Source organism: Globicephala melas, chromosome 5 (assembly GCF_963455315.2).
Source record: "Globicephala melas chromosome 5, mGloMel1.2, whole genome shotgun sequence".
In the NCBI taxonomy this organism is placed as follows: Eukaryota; Metazoa; Chordata; class Mammalia; order Artiodactyla; family Delphinidae; genus Globicephala; species Globicephala melas.
In genome coordinates this window covers 43292018-43319901 of record NC_083318.1, presented here as the reverse complement: position 1 = coordinate 43319901, position 27884 = coordinate 43292018, and the positions used below count along the sequence as shown (strand labels likewise).

Sequence of the window (27884 nt, the reverse complement as noted above, 5' to 3'; positions counted from 1 at the left end):
AACTGAAAACAGTAGCATATTAATAAAGCAATGCATGTGAGTCTATAAGGAATTCAGAAGTATATTTTGGCTTAAAATGGTTAGTAATCAGCATGAAAAGTTTTGCTTTTTGTTAGAGGTAAAATAATTCACGTTACAATGCAGGGTGATCTGCGTTGTACCCACTTCTGTCTCCCTTCAAGTTTTATAAGAAATTAATTTTACCTAAGGTAGAATTTTAAAACCTGTTCCCAGGTAAGAAAAAGAAAAATCTGTCGGAGACAATTTCGCTGATGTTGCAGGCGGTGCTCAGATATTAAAGGAATAGGTAAGGAGTCACTAACGCCTGCCTTTCACGTGGTGACTGAGTTTATTGCCTCCTCCACGTGCATTAGCATCTGTGAAATGAGAGCCAGTCCACAGGATGCTGCCGGTCACACACCAGCTATTCCTTTCCCTGTGAATTTCCCTGGGAAACTGAGCTGCCATGTACATGGGATCAAATTTAGTACCTCATGCTAGTTTAATGTTGAAAACTTGGTTTGGAAATTTTAGAGTGACTTTATCCCTTTCAGTTTCTTGCCTGACTGTACATTGTCTTTAGGGGAATTACCTGAGGACACACGAAATAGAGTTTAGTTAATAAAACCCAACTTTTAACATTTTGTCCTTTCTTCCACATCATGTCGTATGCCCCAGCTGAGTATGGAACCTAGACCTTTCTGACCTGGGTTCTTAAAATGAAATGTTTTACATAGCTGTTAACCCACTGACAATGTGAACTGTACGTTCAGAAAGATCCTGCAGGAGTTAACATTGGTCTGAAGTAAGGTTCCAGCTCAGGGTGATTCTGTTTAACTCTCTTAACATAAGCCTGAGTACCTGCATTAATTTGAATGACTGTTGGAAATAAAAGAGTCACTCATTGCACATTTAAATTGTGACTGTAAATATGTTAAATATCCCTGTTAGTGGTGACTTAGAAGAGGAAAAAGGAGCTTAATAATTTGAATATCAGAAATATTCTTAAAGCATTAATCACCCGTGTTTTTAAGCTCATTAATAAAGATTAAGAGAAAACATTCCCATTTTGGTAGGAGTTCCACTTTTTGACTAATGCGAGTTCAATCCAAGTCAAAACTGTGTTCTGAAGATGAGATATGACGTAAATACGTTGTGGATTGCATTATTAATATTATAAATAGATAAATCATTCAATCAGCAACATATTTACATCTTATCATTATCAGAATCTATTATTCTAAAAAATGTTACTTCTTTATGTAAGATTTTATTTTATTGCAGAGGAACTGTGTCAGAATTTCGGTATACTTTAGTGATGCTCAAATTTTAAAAGTCAAATCTCTGTAAATTATTTAAATGTACAAAAAACAAAGTTGTGAAAGTACAAGAATGAAACATAGTGGGATTTTTTAATAGCCACATAGCAGCCTCATTTTCATAGTTAGATTGATAAATGAGTGCTTTTTTTATTGTGTTTTTAATCTTCAAACTTACCACCTTTCACGTCCCTCATAGTGTAAAATTGCATTTATCTACCAGAATCTATCAATTTTTATTAATCTCTACAGTATTTTGAAATAGTCTGCTTTTCTAAAATCTATTTGACCGTAAATATCCCCCTAATAAAATGGAGTTTTGGGCTTCCCTGGTGGCGCAGTGGTTGAGAGTCCGCCTGCCGATGCAGGGGACACAGGTTCGTGCCCCGGTCCGGGAAGATCCCACATGCTGTGGAGCGGCTAGGCCCGTGAGCCATGGCCGCTGAGCCTGCGCATCCGGAGCCTGTGCTCCGCAATGGGAGAGGCCACAACAGTGAGAGGCCCGCATAACGCAAAAAAAAAAAAATGGAGTTTTTCCCCTTTTATCAGTATTCTTACAATTGAAATGATTATAGGTTTCCTCTGTGCCAGCAGCTACCATGTGTCCAAGAATCAGATATGATTAATTTAAGCACTGCTCTTGTTTTTGTTTTATTATATAAGACTTCATAAAAATTTTGTTGGATTATCTCAAATACTATTTTAAATTTCACAAGGCAGTTTCTTTCCAGGTAATTCTGCAGTGAACCAAGTCAGTATCATGGAAAGTGGAAAGGTCAGAAATAAGTACACTTCTTTGCTAAATTTGTTAATGGAAATTAGAAATCCAAAGGGCTTAGCACACATATAGATGCAGCTCTGTGAATAACTGTACAGAATTCCAACTGAAAGTACATGAACAAATTTAATTAGTCCCATAAATTAAGTCCCACAGTTAACTATACATAAGTAGCAGAGAATGCATTTTATTTAGATTATGATGGAAATTATTCTAGGACAGGCTTTTCTCAACTTCTTTTTTTTTTTTTTTTTTTTTTTTTGCGGTACGTGGGCCTCTCACTCTTGTGGCCTCTCCCGTTGCGGAGCACAGGCTCCGGACGCGCAGGCTCAGCGGCCATGGCTCACGGGCCCAGCCGCTCCGCGGCATGTGGGATCTTCCCGGACCGGGGCACGAACCCGTGTCCCCTGCATCGGCAGGCGGACTCTCAACCACTGCGCCACCAGGGAAGCCCTTCTCAGCTTCTTTTAACCTATACTCCCGTTTGAAATCACAGAATAAGTTGAAAATGTGATCTAGAACTAGTCACAACATGTGTGCTTTACACTCCAGAGTGTGCTTCCTTGCAATTCTGCAGTGCCCTTCGAGGGACACGCCTGTGCTCTTCACCTCACTGTGCTGTGAGCTTATACCCCAAAACATGACATTTCGTAAGAAATAACGCTATGGATTCATAATAGAACAGCAAATTGTGACCCCTAGCCTTTGAAGAAGTAAAGGTACAGCTCAGACTCCTCACAAATAGGGGCTAGGAGCCAAGCTACCCTAGAAAAGAGGTACTGCTACTAACTAGAGAGAGTTCAGGAATTTAGGGAAGAAGACACATGGAAAACGCCAGCTCACTTACAGAGGCCAAGGTTTAGCTGTAGAACAAAAGTCCAAATCATTTGCTGTAGATTGACAGGGTAAGGTGGAAATCAGAAAGGAAGAACAAAGCTGTCCCAGGAAGGACTTCAGAGTGAAACTGAAATGCAGAGGGCTATAGGGGGTCCCACAGTTGAATTCCTGAGATACTAGATTTATTAGGGAAATGACAGATGTGTACAGGCTTTTGAGATGGGCACTACATGCGTGATGGCTTCTAGCCACAGCCCGCCCATTGCATAGACCCAACACGTGGATGTACCAGACTTACCACAGACAGATTTATTTCATTCCATTTTTTGGTTACATAGCATCTTAGACTCTGATAAGAAGATAACAGCTTCAAAAGTGAAATGTGTAAACTAGCCTTTAGCAGGAATTTACTTATTTGCTTTTATTAAATTCATTCAGACTAAGCTCAGAATACTTAGTAACTTACGGTAAATATCATGAAACCTAATTTTTTGCTCGTTTTATTCCCCTAAGTTCCACATATATCCCTAGTAATGCTATCGTAATACTAGCACTTTCTTAGCTGAAGGAGTCATCAGGTCGGTACTTGTATGCTTACTATTCACCAGATCGGAAATAGTCTGGGAAGCAGGGGTTTTATGTTACCCAAAGTCTTACATTTTACACTCTTCTATTATTTCTTCTTCTATAAAATGAAAACAGTTTTCTTACGTTCCCAAAGACCACTGGAGCAGTCTGACTCAATATGAGCAGATTGATGGTTTGAATATTTTTTGAAGTCTGTAGAAAACCGAATTTCCATACTAGAATTATGTTGGTGAAAGAAGTAGATGGCCTACCAACGTAGCACCACCCTATATATAATTTTACAGACATTTTATATATTTTTTATAATATATTAATTTTACACACATTTACATATATAATTTCATCATGCTCTGACTAAAAGAAAGTTATTTTAGATACATACTATATAATTGTTATTTATATACAATTTGCTATATATCTACTATTTGTTAAATTTTCTTTCAGATATTAAAGAACGATTTACAAATTATGTGCTTTTGCTAATAGTGTGTCTAAGAAACATGGAACAATTTTCTTGGAATCCAGGTAAGTAACTCTTAACAAATACGGTGCCTTCCAATTTTACTCTTGAACCAAGAATCATTCTCTTCCATGGAATAAAATGAATATTGCAGAAAACTCAAAATTTTTAGCTGTTCACCTCTTTGGGTGTTGGAAATAACCGTTCCAGTAGGACAGATTGAGTGTGCTCTCTGTGGTATGGTGGGAGCCAGACCACGTGCCGTGGTGTTTGGCCCGTCATTTCCTGTGAACCACACAGCATCTCTATAGAGCTGTGTACCCAGTGGGTGAGTGGACCCTGTCGAGCACTGCAGCTTCCAAGCCTCCTTGCTGATTTTTCTAACTGTAGTGTGCTGTGGTTATCTAAATACAGTCAGATCTTTTTCATTTTACGGGTTCACCAGAAGAACTTTTACTCTTTCCTAAAATTTATCTTTTACTCATTCACTGCCTATGAATTAGCATTTTGAATAAAGATAAATTAAAGAAATATAATGTAAAGCAGTAAACTTTGTTACTTACACTCTCTGAATCAAGGCTGGCAAGGAAGTTGTTGAGATTCCATGAATTTTCATCAGTCATTCAGCTAGCAGACATTCACTAAGTATATGTTATGTGCTGGGCACTGGCACAGGTAAGAAGGACTAAGATGTGCGTAGGAATCACAAGCTAATAGAGGAAATAGATAGGTAATTATAACGCAGTCTGGTGGTGCTGAAGTCAGCTTGGTGGGAAATGATCAGGTATCTGAAGTAATTTAGAATTTTTTACGTCTGACATTTCTGTATAACCTTGTTCTTAAGCATCGAGGTCATGTTTTGCAGTTTAGTACCCCCAATGCCGTGCATGTTATAGGTATTTAATAACTTCTTGTTAGTTTTCAGGTGTGTGTGAAACATCAGAAACAGATGTAAAATGAGATATGTGATCTTGGAAATATATTTCCAGAAGTTATTTTCTTGTAGAAAGCATACAATCAAATGGTATATCTTAACAGTGGCTTGACGTCTCATCTGAATAGATCCAAAGGCTACTTGACCTGTGGTAGCAAAGCCCCTCCTACACACACACACACACACACACACACACACACACACACACACACACACACACACACACACACACACACACACACACACACACACACACACACACACACACACACACACACACACCCTAGATTCTCTGCATAGCTGGATTCTTGCTTTATAACTAAGTCAGCTAACAGGATGTCCATGAGAGGCAGTAACGGGCGAGTGTGGCTGGTCCCAGCAGAGCCCGCATGGGATCAGCAGTCCCTAAACAGCGGTATTGTTGCGCCCCAGGATAGTAATCCCTAAACCTGCTGACAACTGGATGTTTAAAGTCGTGTTCTCATTTGTACTTGATTTTCAACAAGTTGTCTTAGTTTTCTTTGCAAGTATGATAAGAGGAACACTTCTTTGTTGGTAAATTCATCATTCTTTTACTCTTTGTTTTTGTTTTTTTTAGGTTTAAAAAAATTTTTTTTAAAACCAAATACCACTTACGGAAGCTTACCCTAAATTCCCAAGATGATGAATAACATAGAAATAGTACAAGCTTTCCTGTATGCCTGGCCCATTGCTATGCACTTTACATCGTCTCATTTAATTCTCATAATGGTGAAGTGTGGATACTTTTATCTGGTAGATGAGGAAACTGGAACTTAGATAATTGCCAGCATCATCTAGCCAGTCAGTGGCAGAGTTTATTGTTGAACGAGGTTCCCTGATTCCCCAAACCTCAACAGGATGTGAAATTCCCTAAGACTGCCTTGTCTTGTCAGCAGGCAGAGCCCCAGCTGTGCTCTTTCCACCCCACCTTCCAGCTGCCCAGGTGCTGGGTTGCTACAGGTCCCTGCCAACAGTTCCGATCCTTTTCTTGCTCTGTCCCACTCATATCCTTCTTCAAGGTCTAAGGAGGTTATCTGTTGGCATTTTTTTGTCAGGTACTTGGTGCTGAATTGACATTCTAATAAATATGGTAAAGATGAGCAAATCTGACAAATAACATCTGTATGACAGTGAAATAAATGATCAGTAACTTTAAGTCTTAGTGATCAAGGAGGGAAAAAAATTTGTTCAGTTGACTTCAGCACATGTTCCTAGTAGTTATTCACTGTCACATTAAGGCAGCCAGAGAGTTTTACAAGGAGCCTGCTTAGTTAGCCGTCCCACCAGTCCTCCCGTGCTGGTCCGGAAGGAAGCCAGGGGCTCTGCTCACCACTGTGCCCCCTTCAGTAGGGGTTGGCACAGAGGAAGCACAGAATAAATAATTGTTGAATGCCTTATCTTTTATCTGGATAAAATAGGGCTCTTCTGATAATTAATTGAATGCTGGTTCTCTCTCTATTATCACTTATTGAAAACGTTATAGTTTTGCCCTGTGGAGATTGCAGGTTTCTGTGGTAGCCTGTGATAGGATATTACGGATTCTCTTCATATTAAAAGATTTAATTGTCTCTCTTCTCCCCTACTTTATAGATCATCTCTGGGTGTTGTTTCCAGATGTCTGTATGGTGGTTACATCAGAAATCGCTGTGGATATTGTAAAACATGCCTTTATCACAAAGTTCAATGACATTACTGCAGATGTATGTATTTTAATAAGCAATTCAATGTTTGTTGTTGACTTCTGGTTAATATTATAAAGTTGTAGAAGAGCAAGTTTAAGTTTACTGCATTTATGAAGAAAAATAGAAAAGTACTACTACTTTAAAGTTAGAATTATAATTTTAAATTTCTAAAAATAATTGAACTACTGAAAGTACATTATTTCAATGTTAAACAGTTCTGGTTCCATACATTTGGGTAGAAGTATAGATTGACCAGTAGTTGAGATCAGGGTATCAGTAACTCAAAACCATTATAAACTGTTAATAACCATCATAATCTGTCTACTTAAACTGTTTAAAAATCACATTGTTTCTATTTAAAACATTAGATATCAAAACTTCTCTCTCTGCCTAGATTGTTTAATATTTTATATTTAAAAATTGATTCTTTTTCTGTGATTATGAATAGGTTTCTGATAAGTCCTAGAAGACAAGAGCCTTATGTTATATTTTTCTAGTGAAAGCATTTGCTGGAACTTTGAGAGATTTGTTTTATATTATAACGAGGTATTCTGTAGAATTTCCAGAAATAGAAATGGGGCTTTAGGCTTGTTGTAAACAAAACGTAGGCAAGTTTTCTAGTGCAGTCCTCATTCCTACCTCAGGCCCAAAATGAATAGTAATTTCACCAGTTATCTAGATTTGGTTTGGTTGTGCTTTGTCTTAACTCTGATGCGTATTATTTCAAAAGGCAAAGACTTAAAATGTAATGCAGTTGCAGCTGCTACAATGTGATGATTGGATTATGGGGTTTCTGAATGTTTTAATATACTTGAATAAAATATAATTTTGCACTTTTTTGCATAAACGGTGATAAAGTAATTTTACCCTTTACTCTCTTGGCTTCCTCCAAACAAGAATCCCTTTTCATGGGATCATTTTCTCAGCAACATAAGTCAAAACTAATAGGCTTGATTCTAATACTTCGTGCAGTTTTTAGTGGAATACTAGTGCCTTCATAACTATGTTCTCTAACTCAGCTTTATATTATGTTTAGCGTTCATTTTTCTAAGAAGGCATCATTATCATTAGATATACAGTAATAATAATTTTTAAAGTGTTCATTTAATTTAAATTTTCAGAATTATTTTCTGTGCCTTACACTACTTAAAATATAACCATTCCTCCCCAGATTCTAAACTCTCAGGATCATAATCGTTGAATATTTATCCCTCTTTAAGAGAAACCTTTACAAAGCCTGTGAACTTACCAGCTGGGGGAATTGAGGCTATGTTTTACCCTTATTGTAGGAAAACGAATAAGAGAAAAAACTACCCAGATGTCGCTTAGTTAGTAGCACCTTCTTTCTGGCTAGTTATTGAACGTCTTATCTACAAGGTAAATCTTTCCACGTTGTATGTTTGCACTATATTACTTAATATTTCATTCTTACTTGTCTTTAGGTCTACAGTGAATATAGAGCCAGCCTTGCTTTTGACCTTGTTAGCAGTCGACAGAAAAATGTGAGTATTATATTGAAGACATAGTCTGAAGTTAACTGAACAATGGTTTAATTCAGCATGGGATATTAATTAAGGGAAAGCTAGGTAAACTTCCTACTTATCTCTGTTCTTGACCCTAAATGTTTACAAAATAATAAAAATAATACTAATATGTAACATTACATAGGGTATGGTTTCTGCAGTGTTGTAACAGTTATGCAACTTTGTATTTTAAACTTCTTATGAACACTTAGATTGCCACATCATTTTATTAAATTACATTATAGGTGCTAGGTTCTCGCTCACAGCCTCACCTGTTTATAACATTTGCTGGTGATGAGTGAATTGTACTTTTAAAATGCTATTTAATCCCGTAAATCCTTTTCTCCTTTCTCTGTCTAGGCATATACTGATTACAGTGATTCCGTGGCACGGAGGATGGGGTTTATTCCTCTCCCACTAGCTGTTTTAGTAAGTCCATACTTCTTTTCCCTTTTTTATGACGAGATGACTGTCATTATGGAATATTAATAAATGGATTATCAATAAGTTTGTTTTAAAAGGACTTGATATAAAAATTAAAGGTACATGACTTAGAAGGAAATTTTGTTTTATAGTATCTTCCTTTTGGATTTTGAGCCATCCAATAGGTAAATGATATTAAGGCTCTATTTTATGTAATGGCTTTCCTGACAAGGAGAATATTCATTTTTGCTTATTCATTTGGCAACGATTTTTCTTTCAGAGTGGAAATACCTAGTGGTTGGCATTGATGTGGCCACTGTAACACATATTGGTGGAAGTATAAGTTGATCCAGCGTTTCTGAAGGGCACTGTGACGGTATTATGCTTTGATGAAGTAATTCCAGTTCTAGGAATTTATCCTAAGAAAATAGTTATAAAAGGCACATGATGATTTATAGGCAAGGTTATGCATTGCAGTGGCATTTATAGTAGTAAAAATTTGGCAACAGATGAAATAGATAAATATGGTATGCACAAATGAAGAAATACTCTGTGTTCGTTATAAGCACTACTTCTTAAATTTTTTCCAAAGTTTTTACAAGGATATTTTCTACTGTTATACACAGGAAATATCATATATATTTTTTAAATAATAGCACTGAAATTTACTAGATCAACCAAAAAAATTAGTCATCAACTTCTGATATTTTAATGAATTGCTCAGAACAGCCTTGCATATAGTTACTATAATATTTAATTAAGGCTGTAATAATGTTAATTAAGATTTGCTGGCTGCACTTATATATGATTATATTCTTTTTGGGGGGGGGTTGTTGTTGTTTTTTAATTTTTGGCTGTGTTGGGTCTTTGTTGTTGCACGCGGGCTTCCTCTAGTTGCAGCAAGTGGGGGCTGTACTCTTAGTTGGGGTGCATGGGCTTCTCACTGCAGTGGCTTCTCTTGTTGCAGAGCATGGGCTCTAGGTGCGTGGGCTTCGGTAGTTGTGGCACACGGGCTTCAGTAGCTGTGGCTCGTGGGCTCTAGAGCGCAGGCTCAGTAGTTGTGGCGCACAGGCTTAGATGCTCTGCGGCATGTGGGATCTTCCCAGACCAGGGCTCGAACCTGTGTCTCCTGCACTGACAGGCGGATTCTTAACCACTGCGCCACCAGGGAAGTCCCTATATTCCTTTTTGGCTACCTATTCTCATATCAAAACAAATGCCATCTTTTTGTCAAAGGACATCTGAAGTTCTCTTATAATGCAGAGTCCCATAGAAATTAACTTAAGAGAGGTATAAAGAAGTTGTTGATTATACTAACTGTAGTTTTGACCAGCTTGCGTAACTTTTTTTTAGAGGATGGATGATTAATAGATTTAATGTTATTTAAACTTCAGCAGGACTCTTCTAATAACCACATCCTAAATGTTTTCAGTTGTATTAGGAGCTTGTTTTTATTATGTACTAACTAATTCAACTTTCTTTTGCTTGGGAAAAGGAGCTCCTAGAATTTTGGAAAAACAGAAAATTTTTCAAGAGTAAAGTTATTTGTTAAAGGTGTAAGAGATTGATGAAATAGAATTTAAAATTTTTCTACATTTGTTTTCTACAACTGGAAAAAGGATACAACGGTGTGAGAATAAACCTAGGTTGCCTGACTTTTTTTTTTTTTAAAGGATTGGTTAAGTGGTTGGATTTAAGTGTGTCCCTGCTTTGCCAAATAATACTTATTTATCTAGTAACTTATTTGCCAGAAAACTCGATTCGTAATTAGTATGAATTTTTTAAATTAGTAGATTTTTTAGATTTTTCTTCAGTCTTTGTTTTACTCTTTAAATAAGTTTTTATGGTTGTTATACGAAAAGATTTAAGTTTAATTAATAATTGATTAGCAGAACACTTCTGGGAAACCTCCTGTAGTTTCAAAGGGGATTACGTAGTTATGCGAGGGGGATTACGTAGTTATGCGAGGATCCAGCAGGTTTTCTTTTGCAGCGCTTTTCTCACAGAGCGCCAGAACGACACCCTAGCTTTGGCAGAAATCTTGGGGCCCTGAAGAATAAGCTGAGGCCTCAGTAACTAAGATAATTCTTTAATTAAGGCCAAGAGTGGCAGTGTTTCCTTGTAAATGTTACCGTTGGTCCTAGAATGAATTCATATCCAAGAAAAGTAAAATAAATCATATGTTAAGGTCTCAAGGAAATTGGACTTGGGACACATGTATCTTAAAGTTACCTAATAATATACTGGGTAAAAATGAAGTCGTTTAAGCCTTGAATGTGATCGTTGGTTTGCCTTTCATATTAATGAATAAAATTCTAGAACCATGTTACTTTCCATCACAAACGTTTGTACGACAGGTCATTTCCCCATTAGAGACTGTGACAGAGATGACGACTTCCATATCTTTCCTCATCGTGAAATTTTATTGAATATATGGCAGTCCATTCTGTCTATCTCCTCCCAATTGCTCTTTTATTAAAAGCTTTTTTTTTTTTTTTTTTTTTTTGCGGTACATGGGCCTCTCACCGCCACGGCCCCTCCCGTTGCGGAGCACAGGCTCCGGGCGCGCAGGCCCACGGGCCCAGCCGCTCCGAGGCATGTGGGATCCTCCCAGACCAGGGCACAAACCCATGTCCCCTGCATCGGCAGGCGGACTCTCAACCACTGCGCCACCAGGGAAACGCTATTAAAAGCATTTTTTAAATGTCATTTAAAATGTATCTTATGATATTTATTTAGAGACCCTTCCATTTGATGATAACATTACTAGATAAGGTCAGTTATTTTCCCTGATTTTCTATTTTCACATAGCAGTCCCCCATACCCTAATATGTGGGCTCATTATTAAGCTGAACTTATAACGTGTAAACATTTTCCAGCAACAGATCCCACCAGATTTATTCAGCAAACTTCCAAGGATAGTGCTGTTACTCCTATGTTTCTGTGAGATAAGTAAGAAAATAGGTGTTTAATCATAACTATCCAAAGGAGGCAGAACATTTCTGGCCTTTAAGTAATTAATTTTGCAATAGTATTTAGTTTTTTTAAACAGTACAAACCCCCTAAGGTTCCCTTTTCCCTCTTCCCCTGCAAGTCATTGGGGGTTCTTAGAGAGTCAAAGAAAAAAGGACAGAAACAGCAGGAGCAAGGGAAGTGCCCACTAAGTGCTTCTAGTTCTGGTAGGGACACATGCAGCAAGATGAATTCATTTGTATCTTCCAGAATAATTTTTATGTTAAAAGTCAGCTGATTTGCATCTATGTATTAACATACAGGTAAACATGTCATTCATGAGCTAGGTATAGTGTCTGACTTTAGAGTCAGCAGTTGAACATGGCATTAGCCACAGCCATCCTGCAGTTGTCTAAAGAATCCAAATCTACCACAGAAGCTTTCACAAGCAGCCAGATTCTGATATGAATCAACAAAACTAGAGCTGCTTTCTTCAGTTTAGACAAAGGCCACAGGTATGTGCCCAAAGTGTTAAAATCCACATGGAGAAATCTTTATTTAAATATTAACTAATAACTCTGTTTGTATGTTTTGTTTATGTGTTTTGTTGTTTTGGTTTGTTTCTGGCTAGCTCATCAGAGTTGTAACAAGCTCAATTAAAGTGCAAGGAATCCTGTCTTATGCCTGTGTCATACTCTTCTATTTCGGGTAAGATTAACCATTCTTGAATATGTTTTTGGTTATACAGTAGAGTATAAATGCAAGATGTGATGGAAGTTAATAGCAGCTAAATCATAACAATATGCCCATCCCAGCTGTCTTGGGGGTCTCCCTTGACAGCATGTATCTCCAAATGTATTTGTGACTCAGTTAAATTCTAGTTAAATTAAATATGCTGTTTGGTAGTAGTATTAATAGCACTTTAGATTTAATTTTAATCTTTTAGTGAAATCATTTAAAGCCCTTTCTGCCTAGGACTTAAGTTTCATCCATGTTTTATGATAAAATCTGCCATTGTAATCAGATATTGTTCTGTTTTAAAAAAAATCTTTGTTTCTACTATATTTGCCATACTGATTATTTAGCATGCTCTAGGCCTATGTCATATAAACCCAAAGGAGATGCAGAAGTGTATCATTTCTCTGCCTGTGACTGGTTAAACTTTTATCTGCAGATTTGTTGGTCTCACGTGGCTTATATCTTGTTGGGAAAGACAAAGGGTAACAAATTAACAACTAAAATACTTTAAGATAGTAATAAGCGGTATGAAGAAAATAATATAAAAAGGCATTTTTTGCCACTGCTAGTTTTTTCACTACGTGAATTTATGATAAAGTAGCCCCGCCTAGGTTTAGGTTTACTTTAGAAGAAAGGGACCCCATCCCTGGTCCCTGTGCTCACGTGCAGTGGCGCATCAGGTGGCGCATCAGGAGCCGTGCTCTGTGCGGCAGTCAGAACTGAGTGTCTCGAGAGGAGAAAGTGAGGAGAGGGTAAGCGGAGCGGTAGTGACCTCAGCCAGAGATTCACCCAGAATCTGCCCCTGGGACGAGGTCCGCTTTCCAGAGACATGTGGGTATTTCCAGTTCCACGTTTTGAGTGTGTTTTCTACACTGCTGTCTGCCTGCTAACTGACTCAGCAGGTGCTCCAGAGGTGTCAGGAGCCCAGGAGCAGTCAGTTTTCACTGTCTCCACCAAGTATGTGAGTTACAAATAAACTTTCTGTGCCCTCAGTGCCGCGTTCAGGCTACGCGGCCAGTGTCAGTGATGTCCAAAGCAAGATGTGGTTCTGATCAGATTGCATACCATTTACTGTTTGAATGAACATAGAAATGCTTTACTGTATTAAGGTAACTTTCGTCAGCTACTGCCATTAAAAAACGTGAGATCCTCCTTCCCTGGCACAGATGCTCACACTGCCCTGCGAAGTTCTTAGTATCATTCCTTGTTTATCTCCACCCTGCCAGGCAGAGAGCGTGGGCGAGGATGGCCGGCGGTCCGGCAGACCCCGGGAAGGGCCTGGGCTTCAGCTCTGAGGGAGGCGAACCACTGGAGTCTTGTGAGCACAAGAGGGCTAGACCCATCTGGCTTTTTGCAAGGGCCGCTCTGGCTGTTGTGCAGAGAATGGACTGGAGTGTAGCAAGGAGAGAAGCACAAGTCAGGCGAGGTCAGGAAGCTGCTCCAGTCGTTCCCCAGAAAGGTGACCACAGCTGGAGTTGAATGGTGGCAGTGAGCGCTAAAAATCTGTCAACTAGAGATACATTGAAGGTGGAGATGTGCAGGACTTGCTGATGCATTGTGAATGTGAGGCGAGAGGGAACACGAAGCACCAAGTGTGATCACAGGGTGTGGGGCTCAGGCAGTTAGGGTGATGGGCTGGCCGTCCACTGTGATGGGGAAGCCGGTGAAGACAGACACGTGGGGCTGGTTCGCCTTGGTTTTTTTGGAGGGTTGGGGCTGGAATCGAGAGTCCTGTTTGGGTTTTGTAAGCTTGAGATCCTCCTAGACATCCCCTAGTGGTGTCAAGGAAGCAGTGGAAGGGCTGAGTAAGGAGGGCGGGGGAAGTTGGGGCCGGCGGTAAACCTGGAAGAGTGGCGCATGCACGCGGAAGGTCCTTGCAGCCTTGGGTCCTTGTGAGGCCCTCAGTGCTCCGGAGTAGGGAGTGGGGAGGCCAGGGAGAGTGAAGGAAGCCTGTTTGCTTCTTGTTTGACCTCCTTCCACGCCCCTCTTCGGACTTCCCCTCACTGGTGCGTAGTTCCGTGTCACCACCAGGATTTCGTATCAGGCCTAAGAAATAGCCACCCCCATCTTCACTCACTGTAGAACTGACCGTGAGATCCTTGGTGTTGTGCCATTTAAGGGCCCCTATTTGTGTGACGATACCAGTGTGAAGAGTTTTTTTCAGAATTTTTGCCAGATTTGTTTCAGTTGCCTAAAAAGATTATATACCTTTTGGCCCAGAAATCCCACTTCTGTAATTATGTATTTTGGAATTTATCTTAAGGAAACACAGATCTAACGTAAGTTTTCCTAGCCAGAAACTTTTTAATAGAAGCAAAATATTAGAAATAGCCTAAGTAACCAGAAATTAAGGGCTTTGAGGGGCTTTGTTATATGATAACCAATATCGTGAAGCATTGTGAGACCATTAAGATAATGTCATTAAGGAACACCAGCGGTTCTGGAGAATATTCATGATGTATTGTCATGTCAACAGCAACGATGGGAATAAAATAACCAATTTTGTTGGCGTGTCTGTGTGCTCAGCACTGTTCTGAGCACCTTACTGAAATCACCTCTATGGATTAACCTGTTAGGAAATTCACTCAGATCCACACAGATCCTGAGCAGTGGAGTCAGGATTCGAACTCAAACACTTGGCCCCTGGAGTCTCTGCACTCGCTCTGAACTCCAATCCCCTACTGCCTTCTGAAGAGACCCCGTTTCTGGACAGTGAGAAGTATGAATAGATGTACATTCAGAGCAAAAATGACTGAAGGATAATATACCAGATGTCACAGTGATTTGCACTGGAGTGTGGCATTATAAGTTTTTGTTGTTTTTCATCTGCATTTGCTATATGTATTTGTTTTGTAATAAAAGAATAAATGTCAATTTAGAACCAGATGAGACTTCTAAGTATAATTTCTTCTTATAAAGAGGACTAAGCGAGTTTTTCAAAAATGTTCCCCCGTGGTAAAGAAACCTCCAGAATCTCGGGTTTTGCATAAGGAACTGGGCCCTGCGGCGCCTGGGTCATCCTCTCTCCCCCTCCCCTCTACCTGCCCAGTGACTGAGAGGGACTCCAACAGTAGTTGGTCATTTCTTTCCTGTTTTAGGTTGATTTCTCTGAAAGTACTGAACAGCATTGTCCTGTTGGGAAAATCATGCCAGTACGTGAAGGAAGCCAAAATGGAAGAAAAGTTGTTTAACCCTCCCCCAACCAGCGCTCCCAGCAAACCATCCAGTAAATCACAAAATAAATGTAAACCCTCTCAAGGTAGGTTTGGTTCTTTTTATCACTTCTATGAATCATTCTATAATGAATTAATTGTCTGAACTCCACTTAATAAAAAAATCACTGTTCAGTCGATGTTTAGCAGTGCTTTCAAGATTGGATTTCACTTTGCTTAGCTGTTGATTTTTAATGTTTATGCTGTGGATCTCATCACAGGTGCCCCTAACGCAGTGCTCCGAGCTTTTTCACTCCTTCGTTGGTTGTTCGGTAGATGATTATTGGGCACCTGTTACCTGACAGGCCCAGGGATACAGCAGTGGGGCAGGCAGAGCTGGATCATCGGGGAGAGAGAGGGAATGGATGTGCACTATGGCAGGTGGCTGTAAGTGCTGTGGAGAAAACTAAAGCAGACTCAGGAGAGGGACTGTGGTGGGAGTTGGGGGCACTCCCCAGCCGTGAGGAGCCGGCATCCGGGCAGAGACCGAGCCTTCCAGGGAGGAGCCTCCCAGGCACAGGCCATGCGTCCAGAGGCCCCAGGCAGGAACGTGCTTGGCGTGTCAAGGGACAGCCTCTCCCCCGGGATCGGGAGGGACTGGAAGGGGGTCCAAGAGACTGCCCAGGGCTCCGGGTCACCCAGGGCCCTGTGGGCTCTCGTGAGGATCTCAGCTGTTCCTGTGTGAAGGGGTTGTTGCAGGGCTTGGAGCGGAGGAGTGACACGATCCAGCAGACATTTTAAAAGGACTGTTTTCAGTCTTTGTGGAAATTAACCTCAAGAAGGGTGAGCCCAGAGCTTCCCTGGTGGCGCACTGGTTAAGAATCCGCCTGCTAATGCAGGGGACACGGGTTCGAGCCCTGGTCTGGGAAGATCCCACATGCTGTGGAGCAACTAAGCCCGTGTGCCACAACTACTGAGCCTGCGCTCTAGAGCCCGCGAGCCACAGCAACTGAAGTCCACGTGCCTAGAACCCGTGCTCTGCAACAAGAGAGGCCACCGCAGTGAGAAGCCCACGCGCTGCAAGGAAGAGTAGCCCCCGCTCACCACAACTAGAGAAAGCCCACGTGCGGCAACAAAGACCCAACACAGCCAAAAATAAAATAAATTTATTTAAAAAAAAGAAAAGAAGGGTGAGCCCAGAGGTGTAGGCCAGTGGGGAGCTGCCTGGCTCAGTGCATGGGTCAGCATGTGAGCGGGCAGGCTGACCAGATTCTGGATAGGTTAGGAGGGGCCCAGGGCTTGCCAGTGAGGTTGTGCCGTGGGAGAAGAGTTGAGGATGATTCCAGGGCTTCTGGCCTGGAAGATTTGGAGGAAGAACTGGGGCAATGTGTGTGACAGGTAGTATATGAGATGCTGGAGATAGAAAGGTAAATAAATCATGCTTTAGCGCCTCACAGACTGACAGGGGAGACAACAAAAGTGGATAATCCAAATTGGTGAGTGAGGTTATAGACAGGGGCGTGGAGGGCACAGGAGAGGGGCCCTTCCTGGAGGTGGTGACGCCTGAACTAAATCCTGAAGGGTGAAAAGAAATAGGCCCAGGTGAAGATCGGGGCACGTCAGGAAAGGGACCAGCGTGGGCTGAATCGTGGAGGCCTGAAACAGAAGAGAACTAGTGGGTCAGTAGTCCAGGTGTCAAGTTTGTTCTGGAAGGAATAAGAGATGAGACTAGAGCTGGGCCGGAGGCCAGTCTGAAGAGAGAGCCATGCTCGTCATGTATGCTTTATTTTAAAGTAGAACAGAAACTTGTGATTAACTTGAAAATAATTTTTAATTTTAAAGAACACGTAAGTACTATTGGTGATATGGGATTGCATTCGTTTCAGCTACCTGGATAGTTCATAATGGGTCCATATGTGTTCTGTTAGGCTAGGCTCCTTCAACACAGTAAGAAACTAATAACCATCAGTCTTGCTTTCAAGAAGCCTCCAGTTGAAGAGGGGATAAAACCTGTAGCGCGCACTGCAGTTCAAGTTCACTGGATCCAGAGCCCCGTAATAAGAAGTGCATTTTGCGCGAGTGCCTTTGTGTCTGGTCAGGATGTTTTGGAGGTCAGGAGACCACTGGCCAGAGACCATTCAGGAAGATATTGCAAGTCAGACAGCTCGGGCCCAATTTGCATGTGAACAGAGGGACTGGCTGTCAAGACAGCATGGAGTCCATCATGTTCCAAAAGAAGCAAAGGACAGCAGGAGGGAGGGACGACCCAGAGAGATGAATGGATTCATCGTCTCAACCGTGGCAACGGTTTCAACAGGTGTATATATGTGTCAACACTCATCAGATTATCCATTTTAAATATGTACCATTTGTGGTATGTCATCCTTACCTTGATGAAGCTGCTCTTATAAGGACTGAATGTATGACTCGGGGATTGGTGGGTCCAGGCCCCCAGACCACTGCTCCTCAGGCCAGGCTCAGGATCGCCATGGCCCAAAATACACATTAGAGGTTTTGTCCATTGATTTGTTTTTACTTCTGATTTGGACTTCCTGGACATGAAATGCTGACCATGTCTAATGTGACTTCACATAAGAGGTGGAATGGATTAGAGTCTCCTTAGCCCTGATGTCCTGAGTTTAGGAAACAATGTTAATTTTTCAGCTCTGGCAACAATCTTCTTATTGGTTTTATAGGAGGAGGGTTGTTACATAGGAGTTCTGATCTTTCCAGAATCAGGTAACAGTGTTATTTGTGTGACATGATACACATAATAGCTTTTATATAAACTTTTGGATGAGGAAACAGAACTAGTGTAGCCTCTGAGTTTCATTATAAACTCTGGGGCGTATACAGCATGCTGTCTGGCTATTACTCGCTTTATCCAAAAGCGTGGATAATCAACATTTCTTTTCAGTACCACTATATTGGTAAGCTTGTGGTTATTATAAGTTGGGGGGAAACCCTTTTCTAATTAAATGAATCTGTTTTTCCACAGAAGAAAACCTGTCTGCTTCGGTCACCAGCCAGCCTCTTCATCAGAAGGAAAATGTCATACCACTACTTGTGACAAGCAATTCTGATCAGTTCCTGACAACTCCAGATGGTGACGAGAAGGACATAACGCAAGAAAACTCTGAATTAAAACACAGATCCTCAAAGAAAGATTTGTTAGAGATAGACAGGTTCACAATTTGTGGAAACCGAATTGACTGATTTCTGTAGCTGCGTGTGCCAAAGATACAGAGTCCCGGGGCAGCAGATGCTGTGCTACCAGGATGGACAGATGCTGAAAATGGCACTTAAATATTTATTTAAGAACTTAAATTATTAATGGAAAGCAAATCTTAGTGTCCTTCTTCCAGTGATGTGCTCTGGCTGAAGGTCAGGTCACGTGAGTCCGCCAACAGTGACCTCCAGCCTTGACTCCTTGGAAAACTTGACGGATTAGGAAAAGTTCCTGCTGCTTGGCAAAGCAGCAGAATCTCTCTGGGCCCGACAGGAGCAACACGGACATCACTTTTGCTTTGTCAATCTGTGCTTCCAGAAGATCGGATTTTGATGTGAGTCCTCTTCAGTATAAGGATATACCTGGAAAACTGTGAAGCTCTTAGCACGATGCTCCCTTTCCAGCCTCACTCTGTTTCCACAGTTTTCAAACGTCACTTCATCTGCCAAACCATTAAAAATAATAATAATATTTAAACTTAAGTCAAGTGTTCTTACCACCAGAATAATCTTTGAAGATGTACCTGAATTAATCAGAATAAAAAACTACCTTAAATAAGACATGATGAATAGTAGCACTTTATAGAGAAAAAATAAAAGACCCTAAGCCAGTTTATTTAAAAAATATTAATTAATGAAGGTTATGCATCACTGAGAAAATGTTTCATAATTTTTCAGTTTACTCTTTACAGCAAACGTGAGCTGTGTATTGTTTCATTGCAGTGGATAAAATAGGAATTCCCTTACAGAAAGCCACTTCCTGTGCTGAGAAAGCGGAGCAGTGTTAACTTTAACTGTAGTTAACTGGTTTCACTTTAAACTAATTAATTGCTTCCTAAACTGTTACAGTTAAAAGGATTTGGTGTTGAACAGGCTGAAGAACTGTCAGTATACAAAATTCAAAGGTGTCGACTTCAAGTGGGTTTTCCAAGCAACAGTTTTGAAGTCCATCTTCTAGCAGATGGGGCAGCATCTTGCTCCGGCTTCTGGAGTGCATGGGTGGGTCTGTCTGTGTGCCTGCGCCTGGGCGGGCCTGTGTTGTGTGGGGAGGTGTGGCTGTCACGTGCACCTGTGCCGGGCTGGGCAGGCTGTGTGGGGGAAGGGAAGTGGGGTGTTCGGGGCGTTCAGGTGGCTGCCTGGGTGTGGACAGGTGTTTGTGCGGGGATGTTGGGAACAGCGGCCAAAAGGTGCTTTTTGGTTTTGTTTGAGATCAGTATTCCATTTCTGCTTAATTACCGGTTTGTGGCCCACGTCATAGGACAGGTTATTTTCCACCACATTTTACCTTGAGGAACCTTTCTGCACTTTTATAAAAATTTTACAGGGTCTAATTTCAGAATGTCCAGGTGTTAACCGTTAACTGTTAACTTCCTTTGATGGTTTCATTTTAAAGTTTTCATTTTAAAGTTCAGCTCTTGTGCTGATATTTCCAGCACTTGACGTGCAGAAGGTAAATTGTAGCTGGTTTGTCTGTTTCCTGGGTGAAATGTGAAAAAGCAAGCTTTAATGCTTTGGCTTGTTCCTCTGAAAAAACAAAAGTGGATTTTAATGTTTTACATTAAAGCTAAAGAAATCGAAATTAACATTTATGTAGGGTAAAAAAGAAAATTGTACAGAAATGCTTTTGTGAAACCAGGAATTATTTTAACTTAAAGATGAAAGACTTTAAATTGTTTTGTGTATGTTTCAGTGAAGGCCCGTTTTAGGATTATTATTCTTTTTTCCATCTTCTCTTCACCAACATAAAGAACAGTGTCTGTGAGGAATGGGAACAGTTTGGGGATAACTTTGCCAAACATAGCCCTGATCAGAGCAAAAATATGATTTGGGTATATCTTTCAGTTCAGCTTGAATTACTCTGTTACTGTGCTGTCATTTTTGAAAGATCTTTTTTTGGCAGAATATATTGGGAGTTTGGAATAATGTTCATTTCCTCTGTTAAAATGGCATTCAGTACTAATTTTATAAGTGCATCTTGTGTGAAACTCAATAAATTCAATTTTATAATCTTTTTTAAAAAGGTCACTGAATTTATTTTAATAATATTTACTACTATATTCAGTGGAGTGAATTTCCCACTCTATAATAAGAATTTACTTCCAATTCACAAGTGACAGGACTGTCTAATTTGAATTATTCTTTTGGTTTTAATGGGAGAAAAATGTTTGATTTTTGTCTTTGGAGGAAAAAAATAGACTGGGTCTTGATCATAGACCATTTAATATCTCTCAGCAAATTAAGGTACTTCATTTTGCAGCTATTTGAATGTCACACCATGTGCTTTTCATATCTGGGGGTCAAGTTTAAGACAGTACTTCGGTTAAAAAAAAATCTGAGGCACAACGTAAGTCAGACTCTTAGCTTTCTCTTTGGGATAGAAGTATAAACACCAAGAGTCATTCAGAGCTTGTCCAAATTTTCTTTGTACTTCTTGTACTTCGGCTAGCAGTTAGACTTTATACTCTTTATACATATACATGGAAGAAACTTGTTAGAACCTCAGAAATTTTCCTCCCATCCCTGGTAACTCAGCAGAGATGGATATAAAGTCACAAAATAATTTAAAATCACTACATTTTGGACTGTTTCAGTTCCATCTATTTATTCTTTCAACAAAGATTTATTAACACTTTCTATGTGTCAGGAACTGCTCTAGCTGCTGGAATCAGCAATGAACCAAAGTCCCTGCCCTCCTGGGGAGGACTGATAGTAAACAAGTCAGTGAAATAACAGCTGCTGTGGGCAAGTTGCCTAATAACCAAATGATCTCTCAGGTCTATTTCAGTTTTAAAATAAATATAGTTCTTTAACATCTTAATGTAAATCTGGTTTTTTTTCCTATTGGATTTGCTTGAAATAAAATAATCGTATAGCAGTTTCACAGTGCTTCCATAAAATAGAAAAAAATAAGAGGGACTTCCCTGGTGACACAGTGGTTAAGAATACGCCTGCCAATGCAGGGTGCGCGGGTTCGAGCCCTGGTCTGGGAAGATCCCACATGCCGCGGAGCAGCTAAGCCTGCGAGCCACAACTGCTGAGCCCGCATGCTGCAACTGCTGAAGCCCACGCGCCCAGAGCCCAGGCTCTGCAACAAGAGAAGCCACCGCAATGAGAAGCCTGCGCACCGCAACGAAGAGTAGCCACTGCTCACCACAACTAGAGAAGGCCCACGCACGGCAACAAAGACCCAACGCAGCCAAAAATAAATTAAAAAAAAAAGAAAGAAAATGTTGTTTTTTACTAAATACTGCTAGTTGTCCACCAGCATCTTCTGTGGCATAAGCATAGAGCTGTGGCTGGGCACCTAGCTGCCTCTATGGGGACTACATTCCCAAGCCCCTCTTGCTGTTACATGTGGCCAAGTGACGAATTCTCACCAAGAGATGGAAACCAAGGGTATATACCATCACAGGCCCCCTACACCTCTCCGTTTCCCACCAGTTGGAACCCAGAGAAGGTGTGGCCCCTCCCCAGCCATGCAGGTAAATGCACGGGGCTCACTGGATGGCAGAGCCTCAGCGGGGAAGGAACCCAGGTCCCTGAATGCCTCTGCGGAGTGGAGTTGCCCATCAACCTGGGACACTCAGCTTAGACTATACATGAGAGAGATGTAAGTGGTTTTGGTTCTAAGCCACTGAACCTGGAGGGTCTGGATTACAGCCCACATTCATAACACTTGGAAATCTGAAAGGGCCTATTTAGAGATCTCTACATAAAAGGAGTGGATGTTAGACCTAACTTCCTAAAACGGGTGCTTCTGAAAGTACTCTTTAGATATTTACTATTTGTTGTTTGTAGAGGAAAAGATAAAACGACTATGCCCCACTTATTCAGCAGTCAGACTGCAACACCCTGGGTCATCACGACATTAAGTGTGTTTATAAGTGGCAAAGTCCTATTTGTTCATATACTCTACAGAAAAGATGTGCCCTGTCCCTTGTCTCTCAGGAAATTGTACAGGAAGAATAGATTATGAGTACAGTCGAACAGCACAGAGAATTGGAAAGAAAAGGAGTTAGTATGTCAAAAGAGCAGCAGAATCGCGATAATCCGGGACCAGTTTGAAGCAAATGGTACCATGTACGTGACGGCTGAAAATATCCAATGTGTACAGTTGAGAGGGGAAGTTGTTAAGAAAGAAATTGACGTTCCAAGGGAGCTTCTGTTATCTGAGGAGTTTCCTTAGTAACAGGCAGTGCTCCGCAAGTGCAAGCTTGGCCTTGCTGTTGTAAATTTCAGTAAGAAAAGAAAAGCAACACACACTGGCCAGTTAATGAAAGGCACCGTTTTGGCACAGCATAGTAAAGTTTATTTCAAGTCGTTTGATATTTAAAGTGATGAAAAAGAAGGGAATGTATCTGCACGATGTAGTTTGCTTTTCACTTACAACTTTCTTTTTGGCAGGTGAGGAAACGAAGTGAGGGTCTTGAGAGTACAGTTGGCACCTTTTTGAGGGAATTAGATCAGGGATTACAGAGTGTTTGTGCTCTTGAGGGGTGAATCACCTGCAAAGTGGGTACTTTCAAAACTGCAATTATTTTCAACAAGCTTATTTTCATTTCATTTTAGATACGTCTACGTAAAAATGTAAATACTCGGGAAAGAGACAGCTATCGTGTCAGGGTTAACCAGATAAGTGAAATACAACAAAAATGCCTAAATAGCTTGTCGGGCTTGATGTAAAATATTCATGGCACGGTCAGTCGCTGTGCACAGCACAGAACTAAATAAGCTGTGCTCTCTGTTCACAGAGTTTATCTGCAGCCTGACGGGGGACCACTAACTGAGGTAAGTGCTACCGCAAACATGGTGCTGGTTGCTACAGGACATCGGATTCAGATGGGTTCACCATGTTCACTGTAGCCCTGGCATTTTGTACAGTTCCTGGCACATGGATGCAGCCAATAAATGTTTATTGGATGAATAAACCTGGGAGTCATTGTGGAGGATGTGCAATTAGGCTGCTTTGAAAGAAGAGTAGGAATTAAATGGATTAAAAAAAAAAAAAAGGAAGGACAAGTCAGAAGTGAATGAATGAAGGAAACCCTTTAAGGAGGTGACTGTGGTCATTCATGCCAGAGTAACAGGACTTAAGGGGTGTAGGGCATGGTGACCTTGTGGACGTTGGATGTCTAGAATGTTTACCCCTCTAGGAAGTCCGGGGAGAGCTGGCTGGCTGGCTATGTGGTGTTGAGTCAGGGACTTCCTCCGTGTGCAACTGCAAACCTCAGTTGTAAACTGGGCTTGATAATATTCTCAGGGTTGTTGGGAGGAGCGAATAAGATAATGTATCTAAAACTCGGCTTGTAAATGATAAAGCACTGTACAGATCTAAGTTGTGCTGACCATCATTACCTGATGCCTCACAGCTTAGATTAGTGGTCGTCAAAGCGTTGTCCCAGAGCAGCAGCATCGCATCACCTGGGAAGATGTTAGAACTGCACATTCTTGGCCCCTGCCCAGCCATGTTGAATCCGAAGCTCTGGAAGTGGTGCCCGACGATCGAGGTGATTCACGTGCACGTTCAAGTTTCAGAGCCCCTGGCCTAGAGCCATCACTGTCTAGGATCTGGACCTCACATTATGGGGCCAGAAACAGCTCCAGCTGCTCTTCCCAAGGTAAAGACCGAAGAGACTAAAATAGAATTGGGGAGCCAAAGTTCTCTAGCATATGCCAACGTTTTATTTAAAATCCACACTTCACTGATGCTGCTTGCGCAAGACAGGGCAGTTAGATGAGGCAGAGCAGGGCTGAACCGGTGTCTTCCAGATGTTCAAGCCTCAATGCTCCGCCTACTGCACCCTCAGGGCTCCACCCCCAACCTCTGGCAGTAGAACTTTTCAGATAAATCATGCAGAAATCATAGAGCGCTGGGTCAAGATATCACATGACACTCCAAGGTTTTAATCACCAAAGTCGAGGAAGAGAGAAAGGACACACAGTCGACTAAGTTGTGCAATTGAGCACCAGAACCCTTTGCGGGAGACTCATCCCCTCTGGGAGCAGCCTGCTGTTCTGAGAACTAGTGACACAGCAGACAAGGCAGCAGGGTCCTTCACTTGGAAGCTTACTTTCCAGTGCGGAAACCAGACCACAACCTTGGGAACAGCTGAGTAGTGTGGACGGTGATGGGTGCTATAGAGAAAACAAGATAATGTGATAGGGATGGTCAGGGAAGCCCTCTAAAAGCTGACATGTAAGATGTGGCCTGAGGTAGAAGGAACTCCTTTAAGGCAGAGACCAGCAAGTGCAAGGTTGCTGAGATGAGAGTGAGAAGGGTGTATTCTTCCCACAGAAGGAAGTCAGCAGGGCTGAAGAGATGTGGGGTTAAGGACAGGATGCAGCTTGAAATGCAGTAAGAGGTGGGCTATGGCAGGGTCTCCAGCTCCTCCAAGCCCAGGGGCCAGGAGGGGCCAGGATATTCCTGGTTTGGGGACCAGATAAGGAGTTAGGATGTTGCTTTTTCCTGCCGTGTGAAGAGTGGGTTGTAGGGCAGCTAGCATGGAATCAGGGACATGTGTGTGGGGGGGGTGCTTTTATGGGATAAACCAGGGGAGGGAGGCCTGGAGTCGGGGCAGGGCCAGGAGCCCCCCAGTCTGACTTGGTTCTGTCTCCACCTCGGAAGGAAAAAGCAGCACCTCTGCAGGAACCTTTAAACCTCCGCTGGCCGTACAGCCACATAACAAAGGTTTCGACTTACACTTCATCCTTGTGTTTTTCCAATACTGACACTGCACGTAGGCAAAATCAATCTTTGTCTGATTTTCTGTTTCTCACTGGATGATGTAGTGATGAGCAGCCTCCTGAAATGATTGCGCAGACAGGCTGGGACCCAGTCACCGGCTCAGGATGGAAATCACATTTGCATTTACAGGCAACGGAAGGAAGCACCCTGAGAGCCCCAGGCTGAATAGCAGGAAACTGGGCTCAGCTCCCTCATTGTCCGGACTGGACTGAGAACTGGAAACAAACATAAAATAGATAGGTAGTGGGAAGCAGCCGCATGGCACGGGGAGATCAGCTCCGTGCTTTGTGACCACCTGGAGGGGTGGGATAAGGAGGGTGGGAGGGAGGGAGACTCAAGAGGGAAGAGATATGGGAACATATGTATAACTGAGTCACTTTGTTATAAAGCAGAAACTAACACACCATTGTAAAGCAATTATACTCCAATAAAGATGTAAAAAAAAAAAAGAAGCTGGTGGCGGGGTGACATAAAGCCATGCAGTTTCAGATCCTACCCATCTTTAATTAGAAAACACCGCATGAAAGAATATGACTTTCCCTTGTAAATGTAGTGGATGTTCATTTCTCCTTCAAAGATAACATGTTTAAAGATGATGTAGGTCCTAGAAAGATGGAATTTTAGCCTTGAAGGGGCTCTAACAGGCACCCAACCTCTGTCCCAGGACAAGCTACTTTTCTCCTGTACCCCAGTGTCATCTAGCTTTGGCTTGAAGCAAGAGCAGTAGTAGTAATAAGAATAATAATGATTTTTAGAGCAGTACTTATTAGACATCTACTGCAAACCATCATACAAGGCCCTTTTAATTCATACTTCATCTAATCTGTTCAATATGCCTGCAGGGTCCCCATTTTATGGATGTGGAAACTGAGGCTAGGAGGCTTTTCACAACAGTCATCCGGCTAGGGAAAAATAGGACCAAGATTTAAAGGCTGGTTCATCTAATGGCAGAGCACTGGTCCTTCACAGCTGTGCAGTGCTCAGACCCCAGGACAGCCCTGCACCAGAGCTCTTACCAATACGCACAAGACGTTTTTCTTAAATCAAGTGGTTTTTCCAACAAAAGCGTGAGCATTTAACAAATTTTCCATTCCTCCTGACCTCTTTTCAGTTCACATTTTCCAGTCTCTCATATGATTCCAATTCTCCATAGGTTGGCTTTGCTGAGTGCTATTTTTAGAATTTGGACGATGAATGGATTGTTCTGGTTCTACTGCTTACTGTTGCATCACCTTTTTTTTCTCCCTAAGGAACCTAGACGGTATGAAGCATGACAACATGGATTTATGTGATGCTTAGCATTTGGTTTCTCATTTACTCCTGCGTGGTGGGTCCTGATGTCCATGTACCAACTGGGAGACCAAGACCTTGGTTTTCCAAGAATTTGGGTGTGGTGCCAGGACCTTGGAGCAGGGCTCCTGACCATGGGGGGGGGGCACATGCTTGCTAAACACGTGGGCATGCTGATCACGTGCTAAGAAAGGAGGGTGGGGACCACCTTCCTGGCTTGAGCAATGGTAAATAGCGCATAATTTAAAAGCTTTTGCCAATCCTCAGGTAATAGACATTTGTTATAGAAAAGTCAGAGGACTATTAAGAAAAAGGTAGAGATGTGGAGAGGAATATCTATAATTTTACCATCTAATTTGTTGTACTTTCTTTCAAACTGTTTCTGACAATATATACACAGGTGTAGGTTTCTACGTGTAAATATATTTCCATGATACTCTACATACTGGTTTATCACACGCTTCCTTTCCTTTACACGTGGTGGACATTTTTCCAAGTCAATGATTTAAAATATTTTTAATGGCTGCCTAGAATTCCATTTACGGCCATATCATAATTTGTTTAATCAATTCCTTTTTGTTGGGCATTTGATTTTCTCGTTAGCATAAATTCCTAGAGCTGGAATTCCTTGGACAAAGTCTCCAAACAACTTTTGTTGTAGTTATGAAATTACCTTCTAGATGCACACATGAGCATACCTGGAACCCCACACTTCCACCAGCCCTGATCTAATCCTTGCCAACCTTACAGAGGTTTAAAAATGGTACCTAGTTTTAAGAGTGTGATTAAATATTTTAAAAATATTTATTAGTTATTTTTCATCTTAGTGGCATGTGTATTTATATCTTTAATTTTTCTTTTTGGTGTTAGCTGCAAGTGGGGCTGGGAGATGGGGACTTGAGAGCTTCCTGATTGGCCTAGACCAGTGATTTTGGAAATTTCTGATGGAGGCCCATAATAGGTAATAAAGCTGACCCTTGAACAACAGGAGGGTTAGGGGTGCCAACCTCACTGCAGTCGAAAATCCAAAATCCGTGTATGACTTTAGAGTTGGCCCTCCCAATCCATGCTTCCGCGTCCTCAGATTCAGCCGACCGTGGATTGTGTAGTCCTGTAGTAGTGTTTATTGAAAAAAATCCACATATACGTGGACTCAGTTTAAACCCGTGTTGTTCAAGGGTCAACTATACATGGCACATTGAAACCAGTGTACA

At 41.4% G+C, this 27884-nt stretch overlaps 1 protein-coding gene across 1 annotated transcript in view; it reads left to right on the top strand.

Moving 5' to 3' along the window:
- The window catches only part of TAPT1 (transmembrane anterior posterior transformation 1), a 65517-nt gene extending 44064 nt beyond the window's left edge, over positions 1-21453 (top strand). The window contains exons 8-14 of the mRNA XM_030864273.3: positions 3967-4047; positions 6528-6637; positions 8062-8121; positions 8503-8571; positions 12149-12225; positions 15354-15514; positions 18406-21453. Coding sequence (XP_030720133.2) covers positions 3967-4047; positions 6528-6637; positions 8062-8121; positions 8503-8571; positions 12149-12225; positions 15354-15514; positions 18406-18623 — 776 coding nt within the window. The 3' untranslated portion in view covers positions 18624-21453. The remainder of the gene's footprint in view (positions 1-3966; positions 4048-6527; positions 6638-8061; positions 8122-8502; positions 8572-12148; positions 12226-15353; positions 15515-18405) is intronic.
- The last annotated feature ends 6431 nt before the right edge of the window (positions 21454-27884 follow it).